General features: G+C 42.8%; 1 protein-coding gene across 2 annotated transcripts in view; it reads left to right on the top strand.

Moving 5' to 3' along the window:
• LOC109898120 (rho GTPase-activating protein SYDE2) overlaps nucleotides 1–12536 on the top strand; it is a 75691-nt gene that overhangs the window by 17737 nt on the left and 45418 nt on the right. For both annotated transcript variants that reach the window (XM_031833625.1, XM_020492933.2), the window contains exon 2: nucleotides 4194–4922. In XM_031833625.1, the coding sequence (XP_031689485.1) occupies nucleotides 4194–4922 (729 nt within the window). The remainder of the gene's footprint in view (nucleotides 1–4193; nucleotides 4923–12536) is intronic.

Genomic DNA, 12536 nt, shown 5'->3' with positions numbered 1-12536 from the left:
ACCAGACCAAAAATCCATGTCTGTGGACATTGAAATTAAGGCCTGTCTGGACCGCACCAAATCTGAACCAAACATAGACATTAATGATTAGTTCAGATTTGGTCGGACCAAAAAGTGATGTCTGTGGATGTGGAAATCAAGGCCGGTCCGGAACTGTACCAAAAATTATGTCTAAAAGGCATCGATGTCGGTCCATGCTTACTAAGGTGTAGCCTACGTCATTGCCTGAAGTTGAGTTTTTTTGTATGCGGTAAGCCTACCGTTTGTAAAACACCAAAAAACTATGTGCAGACAGGATTTTAAAAAAGACATCCAAAATAATTCTGCTCGTGCTTACTAGGGTGTAGCCCATCCATGTGGTAGGTCCACCTTTTGTAAAATATGCCATTGCATTGGCTTTGTTAGTCTTGATTCCTGTGACTAATCAATATGGCTATTTAAGCACTGAATATCAGCTACCCAACTTTATCAGGAGTTATTGCAAGCCTATTTTCAATGTGTTTACACAATGTGTTTACACAAAAATATTTGATTTTTTCGCTATGATCAGTTTGTCCAAAAATGTACAGATAGTTTTCATGTTTTCACTATTATTCTACAATGTAGAAAATAGTAAAAATAAAGAAATCTGGCAATGAGTAGGTGTCTCCAAACTTTTGACTGATATATATAATATATATATTTATTTATTTATTGCTACTGCTCGACTAAAGAAAACTCGGTCAATCAGCAGCCTATTGACCAAACAATCGACCATCGACTAAATAGGGTCAGCCCTATTATGAAGTGGCTTCTATTCAAACCAGGGATGGGCAACTGTCGGCCCATGGGCCGACCACCTTTTTTGTAGGCCTCCGTAAGTGGGACTGAGAATCACAGGAATATTTTTTTCTCAGGAAGCATGAAATTATTCAATAACTCCTAAAAACCATCTGTTATGGTGAGAGGAACTTCACACTTTAAGGCTCGGTTGAATGGATTTGGGTAGTGTAGATGGCAGCAATTATTCCAAAGTCAACAGTTGCTTTCTTTTAAGAGTTAATAAAATGCAGTCAGTCGATGTGAGAAGAGGAAACTCAAGCCTAAGCTCAGAGGTTTATTTAAAAATAAAAACAATTCAGGGAAGTTATCCCAGTGGAGCTCGAGTCTCTCACCATGAAGTCCACGCACGCACACAAACATACTCACAAAAGCATCTTAGTCTCAATCTAGAGAACTCAGAATAGCTAGCCAATTTACGCAAAAAAAACAGGCCATGTGATATCTGTTTTCTTAAATTCATGATTGTACTGGTTAAAAAGAAATGGAAAGCAATTTATTCTGACACAGACGTTTCCACACACACAAACACCCAACCCTGGACTCGACACTACCGTTCAAAAGTTTGGGGTCACTTAGAAATGTCCTTGTTTTTGAAAGGGAAGCAATTTTTTTCTCCACTAACATAACATAAAATTGATCAGAAATACAGTGTAGATTTTGTTAATGTTGTAAATGACTATTGTAGCTGGAAACGGCTTTTATTTTTTTATGGAATATCTACATAGATGTACAGAGGTCCATTATCAGCAACCATCACTCCCGTGTTCCAATGGCACATTGTGTTAGCTAATACAAGTTTTTATAATTGTAAAAGGCTAATTGATCATTAGAAAACCCTTTTGCAATTGTTAGTACAGCTAAAAACTGCTGTTCTGATTAAAGAAGCAATAAAGCTGGCCTTCATTAGACTAGTTGAGCATCTGGAGCATCAGCATTTGTGGGTTCGATTACAGGCCCAAAATGGCCAGAATCAAGTGACCCCAAACTTTTGAACGGTAGTGTGTCATTTTTGTTTTATACGTGAAATATTCTCGGCAGCCAGTCTGTTATTTGGTGGTTGTAGACTGGCTGACATGAAATCTGTTTCCTTAAGGAAACGAGAACTTGTCATTCGCGTATCCTGTGGAGAGCTCATCTAGGCTGAGGAGAAGACTGCCATGCCATGTGCGTAGCAGCAGGATCCAGCCCACTCAGATCCAGCTGGTCGGTTTTTCTCTTTCTCTCCCAGCAGGCAGCATCTGCTCATCAGTCCATGGCTTGTCAACACTCCCAGCAGAAAAACAGGACCTGTCAGACAGACAATCTTTGCATGATTTGCAGGGTTAATTACTTTGCGACTCGTAAGAGTCTTTTTACTATCTGCTAGGTAAACTGTACACACAGAGCTGCGAGCTGTACAGACAGACACCCCTTCTCTTGTTGCGTTGAATGGGGATGTAACTCTCTGAACCCTTTGAGGAATATCAAGCCAGAAGCCACCACATCGCCACCTTTCATCAGTTCCTATTTATGCTCGTATTGCCACTGGCTGTACTTACACTGAACAAAAATATAACGCAACATGTAAAGTGTTGGTCCCATGTTCCATGAGCTGAAATAAAGGATCCCAGTATTGTTTCATACACACAAAGCTTATTTCTCTCAAATTTGTTGCACAAACTTGTCTACATCCCTGTTGGTGACCATTTCTCCTTTGCCAAGATAATCCATCCACATGACAGGTGTGCATATCAAGCGGCTGATTGAACACCTTGTGCTGGGGACAATAAAATATCCCTCAAATGTTTGTCTCTCAATACAATGCCACAGATGTCTCAAGTTTTGAGGAGGCATGCAATTGGCATGCTTACTGCAGGAATGTTCTCCAGAGCTATTGCCAGATAATTAAATGTTAATTTCTCTACCATAAGCCGCCTCCAACGTCGTTTTTGAGGATTTGGCAGTACGTCCATCTGGCCTCACAACCGCAGATCACGTTTATGGTGTCGTGTGGGCAAGCGGTTTGCTGATGTCAACGATGTGAACTGAGTGCCCCATGGTGGTGGTGGGGTTATGGTATTGGCAGGCATAATCTATGAACAATAAACACAATTGTATTTTATTGATGGCAATTTGAATGCACAGAGATACCATGAAGAGATCCTGAGGCTCATTGTTGTGCCATTCATCCGCTGCCATCACCTCATGTTTTAGCATGATAATGCATGGCCCTATGTCGCAAAGATCTGTACACAATTAGTGGAAGTTGAAAATGTCCCAGTTCCTCCATGGCCTGCATACTCACCAGATATGTCCCCCATTGAGTGTTTTTGGGTGCTCTGCCAGTTCCTGCCAGTATCTAGCAACTTTGCACAGCCATTGACGAGGAGTGGGACACCATTCCACAGGCCACAATCAACAGCTTGATCAACTCTATGCGAAGGAGATGTGTTGTGCTGTATGAGGCAAATGGTGGTCACACCGGTATACTGACTAGTTTTCTGATTCACAACCTTTTCCTTTTTGGGGGGGTATCTGTGACCAACAGATGAACTGTAACTCGGTAAAATCTTAGAAATTGTTGTGTTTTATATAGTTGTTAAGTATATTTCAATTGCCCCAACCATGATTCTCATCCCTCCATCCCCTCCTCCTCTTGATCCCTCGCTCTTCTATTTTCACAGCTGTCATGGCGGCGGGTTTTTTTCTGATTTTCTTTCCGCTCTGTTTGAGGAGTGTAGAGTGTTTTGAGGCGCTCTCACTCTATTCCCGTCTCTCTTTGTAATCGCCTGTTCGGTTTGAGCTCGCACATTCCCCAAGCAGACATTTCCGAGATGGGAAGTCATTGGAGCGAAATGTGCCAGTACGGTACAGGGCCTATAGCGTAGTAATTAAAACATTTGTTTGGTCAAAATATAGAACAGAAGAGGATATTGACAAAACACAGATTTCATTCTGACTGTCAGAAGTGAAATACAGCCGTGAGGAGAGATGGCGTGTTTGGTTTTCGAATAGTGTGTTTGTGGTTGAGTGTGAAAGAAAAAAGACACAATGTTATCCTCCCAAAGCAAATAGAATCATTTCATCAAATGTTGGGTTTAGGAAACAAGTGGGAGGCTATGATTCAACAGGTGGTGATAAGGGTTATAAAACAGCCTCCACAATTTCCACAGTGATAGTTGCCTGGATATCTCTTTGTGTGTTAGGGCTCCTGTATGAAGAGGCACAGGTAAGCAGATGGTCGCGTGAGATACTAGTGTTAGAATGCGTCCAAAATGGCACCCTTTTCTCTACATAGTGTACTACTTTTGACCAGACATTGGGATGCCATTTCAGATGCAGCCTCAGTCTCTCCTGCTCTACAGTCTGACACATCTCTCTCTCTCCTGCAGCTCTGATAGAAAATGACCACTCCACCTTCTCCAACGGCCTTGATGTGGACGGTGGCAAGGCTGTCGAGACGTCGCTATGGAGACCCCCGCTCAACACCATCACCGTCTCCAAGAAACGTAACTGGCTCCAGCAGAGCTCTGGGAGGCCGCGTCACGCCACGGACGAACCCCAGTACCTTCTGGGAGCAGAGGAATACAATGGACATGGAAAAGCTCCACTCCCCCCTCTTAGCCCCTCCCCAGAGAACCCAAACCCTCCCGGGCCAACCCTATTCCACCTACACCTGCCCCTCGTTAGAATGGGCCACGCCTGTGTAGCGCGTTCCAGGTGTGTGGAACCGACTGAGGAGAATGATGCGGACGATGAGGGGGAGATCTGGTACAACCCCATCCCTGAGGATGAGGAACCAGCGCTGCATCACAGCCACAGACCCACTCCCACCCCCCAGGTCAGGCTGATGGTCCAGACACGGCCCCAGGATCCTCACGTCCCCCAGACCCAGAGGAGGCCCAGCAGGGGAGAGGAGGTTGGGGTCAGGCGGGCCCTGGAGGGATGCAGCCCTAACCTGGAGGGTGTGGGGGAGAGCATGGGTTGCGGAGGTGGAGAGCGGAGTCAGCAGGGGATTGCCATGCGTTGCATGGGGCCGTCTCTACATCTGCAAAGACAGATGCTGCTCGCGTGCAAACCTCAGGAGTGGCCAACCATTTCCAGCAGAGCCACAGCTACAGGTAAAGAACACGCTCTCTAGAATTCTAGGGCTACCTATTGTTCTCACCCTCTTAAGCCAGCCCCACACATATTTTTAAGGATTCAAATGTAACATCATGTGCTAAACAGTGAGTAGTGTAGTAATAATTAAGACTAAAAGTGGTAGTAGACTACAATAAGGGAAAGTTCCAGGTGAACAGAAAGTTTCCAGATTAAAATATTTTATAAATATTACATGATGTTTAGTCAGACACAATACCAGAGCACAAACTTGTTATTGTTTTGGCCACTGCAGTTATCACAATTCAGGTCCACACGTCTTTCCAAAAACTCCGTAGTTGGTGAATAAATGGTGCATGTAGTTGATGATTGCGCTACTGCCTTTGCTGGATGACTATGCATTTATCATTAGCATTTTGACATAGTTTCACGCCTTTATGTTGAAGAATGAGCGTAAATGACTACATTGCGTAAGTGGCCAGCTGAGGGCTCTCAGAGTGATTCTTGCGTAAAAGACGGAGGTAGTCATTTTTCCTCTCGCTCCTACTGAAAAGCCAATTGTCCCGGTTGATATATTATCGAATAGATATTTGAAAAACACCTTGAGGATTGATTATAAAAAAACGTTTGCCATGTTTCTGTCTATATTATGGATATAATTTGGAGAATAAAATTGCCGTTTTCTTGACCGCTATTTCCGGTGGATTTCTCAACATAACGTGACAAACAAACGGAGGTATTTTGGGTATAAAAATAATCTTTATCGAACAAAAGGACCATTTGCTGTCTAACTGGGAGTCTCGTCAGTGAAAACATCCGAAGATCAAAGGTAAAAGGTTAATTTGATTGCTTTTCTGATTTTCGTGACCAAGCTTCCTGCTGCTAGCTGGACATAATGCTATGCTAGGCTATCGATACACTTACACAAATGCTTGTTTTGCTTTGGCTGTAAAGCATCATTTCAAAATCTGAGACGACAGGGTGATTAACAAAAGGCTAAGCTGTGTTTCGCTATATTTCACTTGTGATTTCATGAATATTAATATTTTCTAGAAAGATTATTTGGCCGTTGCGCTATGCTAATTAGTGTAGTTGATGACAATTCTCCCGGATCCGGGATGGGTAGTTCCAATTAATCAGTATAAAGGAGGAAATGTTACTTGTTGGGCAAAATCATAGCTGTAATGCATCCTGATGTCTTTGTTTGCTGGTTCAGTAGGGGCCCCAGAGACAACTGCAGGTCTTGACAGGTGGTATTGCAGTCAACGACCATCTTCTGGTAGACAGGCCACTCACTCTGAACAAGCAGGAGATGCTGCTCTTGCTTCCTCAGCTTGGCTGACTCAACAGTTTCTAGCAGATCTGAATACCTGATAGTTAAACCTCTGGCACTGCAAGCACAGGTCTGTACTGGGCTTAGTGCTTGAGATGTGGGGCAGCACTTTTCTCCACAGATTCCTGAAGGAAGAGAGCCCAACTACACATACCTCTGGTAATGCAATTGCATTATCCTCTGTGTAGTTGTTGAAGTTCACCACTTGCTACCACTTGCTACTTGCCTCATGCTTCAGTTGTAATCAGTGCTTGCTTGGGACAGCTCTCTTTTTGATGGGAGGCATTAGACCATTCTCCTTGTATGACTGGTAGAGGAGAGTCAGGTGTGTTCTACTTTGATGCTGAAAGACAAACTCCATATACAAATATTTGAGCATTATTATACAATAGATGTGAAATGGAATTCTGAGATTGTGTATGAACCATGTTAGCTAGCATGTCAGCCATCAAACTTCAGCTGGCTAGCTAACAGCAAGATTGAACGTGCAATGCAAACCGATTGTCATAGCTAGCGAAAGTTAACCAAATAGGTTCAAACCACAAAAAATGTCTTTACCTAAATCAGGGATTTCCTCATCGTCTGATTAATTTTCAGTCAGAGTCCGCATGGCACGATCGTCCTCCAGAAAGTAGTCCATCAAAACTTTTCCCTCTGACCTTTGTCGATAGTGCCTGATAAATTCAGGGCAGCAATGTTATTGAGAGCAGTAGCAACATATTTGCAGTTCTACATGGCTAACGTTATGTTTTTAAAAAATGCAGTAGAAAGGATTATCTACGCATAACGAGCAGCTCATTTTATAGACACAATATGATACACCACAGATCAATCTGTTCAAACTCACCTCCCGGCATGTCCAGCCCACTCATTATCTCAGCCAATGATGGCTAGCGGGAAGGTTGCTGTCTTTTTCTGTGGCTAAACCAACTATGCTCATAATCTAACAATTGTATTTGTATTTACAGATGGCATACACTTTTGTTAAGGCATATGAAAGTTCACTTGTTCGAGAAGGCATTTCTGCCAAAAAACAGATTTTGATAATATACACTGCTCAAAAAAATAAAGGGAACACTAAAATAACATATCCTAGATCTGAATGAATAAAATATTCTTATTAAATACTTTTTTCTTTACATAGTTGAATGTGCTGACAACAAAATTACACAAAAATTATCAATGGAAAACAAATGTATCAACCCATGGAGGTCTGGATTTGGAGTCACACTCAAAATGAACGTGGAAAACCACACTACAGGCTGATCCAACTTTGATGTAATGTCCTTAAAACAAGTCAAAATGAGGCTCAGTAGTGTGTGCGTGCCTGTATGACCTCCCTACAACGCCTGGGCATGCTCCTGATGAGGTGGCGGATGGTCTCCTGAGGGATCTCCTCCCAGACCTGGACTAAAGCATCCGCCAACTCCTGGACAGTCTGTGGTGCATGGATGGAGCAAGACATGATGTCCCAGATGTGCTCAATTAGATTCAGGTCTGGGGAACGGGCGGGCCAGTCCATAGCATCAATGCCTTCCTCTTGCAGGCACTGCTGACACACTCCAGCCACATGAGGTCTAGCATTGTCTTGCATTAGGAGGAACCCAGGGCCAACCGCACCAGCATATGGTCTCACAAGGGGTCTGAGGATCTCATCTCGGTACCTAATGGCAGTCAGGCTACCTCTGGCGAGCACATGGAGGGCTGTGCGGCCCCCCAAAGAAATGCCACCCCACACCATGACTGACCCACCGCCAAACCAGTCATGCTGGGGGAGGTTGCAGGGAGCAGAACGTTCTCCACGGCGTCTTCAGACTCTGTCACATCTGTCTCATGCTATCACTAGAGTGAAAGCTAGAGTGAAAGCACCAAACATCAGCCAGGAAACATAGGAACTGGTCTGTGGTCACCACCTGCAGAACCACTCTTTTTTTTTTTATAAGAACAAATTCTTATTTACAATGACGGCCTAGGAACAGTGGGTTAACTGCCTGTTCAGGGGCAGAACGACAGATTTGTACCTTGTCAGCTCAGGGGTTTGAACTCGCAACCTTCCAGTTACTAGTCCAACGCTCTAACCACTAGGCTACGTTGCCGCCCCTTTATTGGGGGTGTCTTGCTAATTGCCTATAATTTCCACCTGTTGTCTATTCCATTTGCACAACAGCATGTAAAATGTATTGTCAATCATTTTCTTATTATTATTGGTGTCGTTTAGTAGTGGTTTCTTTACAGCAATTTGACCATGAAGGCCTGATTCACACAGTCTCCTCTGAACAGTTGATGCTACTTGAACTCTGAAGCATTCATTTGGGCTGTAATTTCTGAGGCTGGTAACTCTAATGAACTTATCTTCTGCAGCAGAGGTAACTCTGGGTCTTCCTTTCCTGTGGCGGTCTTCATGAGAGCCAGTTTCATCATAGCACTTGATGTTTTTTGCGACTGCACTTGAAGAAACTTTCAAATGTATTAAAATTTTCCAGAGTGACTGACCATGTCTTAAAGTAATGATGGACTGTCATTTCTACTTGCTTATTTGAGCTGTTCTTGCCTTAATATGGACTTGGTCTTTTACCAAATAGGGCTATCTTCTGTATACCCCCATACTTTGTCACAACACAACTTATTGGCTCAAACGCATTAAGGGAAGAAATTCCACAAATTACCTTTTAACAAGGCACTTGTTAATTGAAGTGCAGTCCATTGGACTATCTCATGAAGCTGGTTGAGAGAATGACAAGAGTGTGCAAAGCTGTCAAGGCAAAGGGTGGCTACTTCGAATCTCATATTTGTTTAACACTTTCCTTTGGCAGGGGGGGGGGGGTTGGTTTTCCCTCAGCCTACATCTCCAACGTTTACAAGACCATAGTCTTTGTGACATTCCTTCCAAAACAATGTGTTCTGAGGGGACATTCTCTCTGAACCTGTCTTTGTGAGAGTGAGTGACACAATACAAGGCTTGAAGGATGGATTGCAAACAGCTCGGCCAATGGGACAACAGCAAAATTCCGTCTCTCAGTGACACCACCTGCTGAATGTACAGAATGGAGCTAAGAACAGGTGAAATTCATGAGGAAAACCTGGTTCAGTCTGCTTTCCACCAGACACTGGGAGATTAATTCACCTTTCAGCAGGACAATAACCTAAAACACTGATCACCATGCACGCGCACACACACCAAATCTACACTGGAGTTGCTTACCATGAAGACAGTGAATGTTCATGAGTGGCTGAGTTACAGTTTTGACTTAAATCTGCTTAAATCTATGACAAGAAGTGTTTTATTTTTAATTAGTTGTTTACGAATGTTAAGAGTTTTTCTTACACTGACATCAGAGTATTTTGTTGATCGTTGGCGAAAAATTACATTATTTTAATCCCACTTTGTAACACAGTAAAAAGTCAAGGGGTGTGAATACTTTATGAAGGCACTGTATGAATAAAAAAAAAATGTTATTCAAGTGTAAATAAACAAAGTTACCATAGATTGCCATATATTTCCTGTTAATTGCCAAAATTACTGAAGATTCCAGTAACTTTGGTAAATTACCAGTAGCTTTGCAACCCTAGCTCTGATTAACGTGACCAGGTCTCTGTAAAGTGGTAAAGATACTCCCATAATCCTTTGGGATGTATCTGGAGCTGACTGCTCCATCTAAATGTGACACTGTAACAGAAGGGAGTGGCAGGGTGACAGGTTGTGTTTTGGGTTTGCAGGAGGACAATGCATCATACGTGTCCCTGATTTAAGCAGGGTGTGCTACTAGCTGGTTGGTGAGGGATGTGGGGAGGTTGAGGACTTAATTTAAAAAGACATGTCTAATGTGCTGTGTTCTTCGCCTCCTATCTGTGATTGACTGACTGGACTATTTGGTGTAATGTTTCCACTCCTCTCCCCGCAGGGAGTAATGGAGTCCTGTCACTCAATCTACCACGGGTCACAGGGTATGTAAACAGAGGAGCAGGGAAAGACAGGGGAGTGGAGTAGTAGGGTCACTGCTTTCAGTAATGCCAGATTCGTCCCCATGCAGCCTGTAAAAGAAGGCCTAGATTAGAATAAAAGAGGGATAGAGAGGAACCATGATGTCCTCCTCTTCCAGGTTTTTGTGATGCCTACATCCTTTCACACTCCTCTTCCTCCTCTTCTCCTATAAAGTCTCAATATCCCTTCTTCACTTTGTGCCAAACCTATGAAGAGGACAGAAGCTACTTTATTACAACTGGCTAAAAATGGATACCGCTTTGTATTGGCTCGAAATAATGTCTGTTGAATAATAATGTATTTGTGCACGTTAGATTAGAATGACCCACTCCAACACAAGACCCTTTTTCTCTCTGTCTGTCCAGCTGGTTGGATCATTTTCCTAACCGGATACACCCTTAGACTCTTTGCTGAATGCTGTGTTTGTATAGAGGATAATGATTGATGGACTATAGAGCACATTTAGAGGCAAAGTGTTCCCTTAGCGCCTGGACGGGAATCTGGTAGTTGGACCGATGGGGTCATATGTGGTCAGTTCTATTTTTATGGTTGTTTTGATTGGATCAGTCAGCAAAAGTGCAGTACTGTAGTAAATTAATGATAATTTCATGAATTTTGAAAATAGACGAACACACACACAAATACACTTGTGCATGCACGTATGCACATGCACGCACGCACACACTGTTGCTGGAGATACAGAGGAGGTCTGGGCTGAGATTAAATTCATGTTGTAGTAGCTTCCTTAGCCTACATAGAGAGCAGGACAAGCTGCGTTGCTGTGCAAATGAGACCAGGAAGAGACTGCCTGCATGCCTGGCTATTGTTGCATCCCAATTGGCACCCTTTGGTCAAAAGTAGTGCAATATATAGGGAATACGGTGCCATTTCAGACGCAGTCTATGTTAGCAGGGGTTTGGTCACCATTGTAATGAAACGCCTTCGGGGTCCTGAAAGGAATCCAGCACTGAATGATTTAGAGCACACGGAGAGCCACCAATAGAGTAGAATCTCTCGCTGCATCCCAAATGGTATCCTATTCCTTATATACAGATATTGGATCTTAATTTGATCCCTCTTCTGTTGCTGAGAACTTTCATGCACAGCCGGAAATGCAAACTTGTGTGTTCAAGGTTTAAAAAGGCTTCTAAAGTTTGAAATTTCCACTTAAAAATGTCAGAATTGATTTGCCCTAATGGAAAATGTATCAACCCCTACAAAAAATGTCCAGTTAACTATAATCCACATAGTAATTCACATTTTGCTGTAGGATTATTTTCCTGCTGTGACAAACAATTATTTTTCCTGCAAACTAATATTTTCCTAATTGGAGTTACTCCAATTCTTCTCTGCAGATCCTCAAGCTCTGTCAGGTTGGATGGCGATCGTCGCTGCACAGCTATTTTCAGGTCTCTCCAGAGATGTTCGACCGGGTTCAAGTCCAGACTCTGGCTGAACCACTCAAGGACATTCAGAGACTTGTCCCGAAGCCACTCCTGTGTTGTCTTGGCTGTGTGCTTAGGGTCGTTGTCCTATTGAAAGGTGAACCTTCACCCCATTCTGAGGTCCTGAGTGCTCTGATCTCTCTGCTCCATTCATCTTTGTCTTGATCCTGACTAGTCTAGTTCCAGATCCAGCAACTTCGCACAGCCATAGAAGAGGAGTGGGAAAACATTCCATTGACCACAATCAACAGCCTGATCAATTCTATGCAAAGGAGATGTGTCACGCTGCATGAGAAAAATTGTGGTGATTAGAGCTTAATGAATTCATTTCAATTGACTGATTTACCTCATTTGAACTGTAACTCAGTAAAATCTTTAGAATTGTTGCGTTTGTTTTTGTTCAGTGTATACAGTGCCTTCAGGGAGTATTCATACCCCTTGACTTATTCCACATGTTGTGTTACACACAATACCCATTAAATGACAAATGGAAAACATAAATATCTCATAAGTAAGTATAAGTAAGTAAGTATAAGTATTCACAACCCTGTGTCACCGTTGGCAGCGATTTGAGTTGTGAGTCTTTCTGGGTAAGTGTTTAAGAGCTTTGCACACCTGGAATGTACAATATTTTCAAATTTTTCTTTAAAAAAAAATGTCAAGCTCTGTCAAGGTGGTTGTTGATCATTGCTAGACAGCCATTTTCCATAGATTTTCAAGCCGATTTAAGTCAAAACTGTAACTAGGCCACTCAGGAACATTCAATGTCATCTTGATAAGCAACTCCAGTGCAGATTTGGCCTAGTGTTTTAGGTTATTGCCCTGCTGAAAGGTGAATTTGTCTCCCAGTGTCTTTTGGAAAGCGTACTGAACC

Source organism: Oncorhynchus kisutch, linkage group LG10 (genome assembly GCF_002021735.2).
Source record: "Oncorhynchus kisutch isolate 150728-3 linkage group LG10, Okis_V2, whole genome shotgun sequence".
NCBI classification, from domain to species: Eukaryota; Metazoa; Chordata; class Actinopteri; order Salmoniformes; family Salmonidae; genus Oncorhynchus; species Oncorhynchus kisutch.
This window is presented reverse-complemented; position numbering and strand designations above follow the sequence as displayed.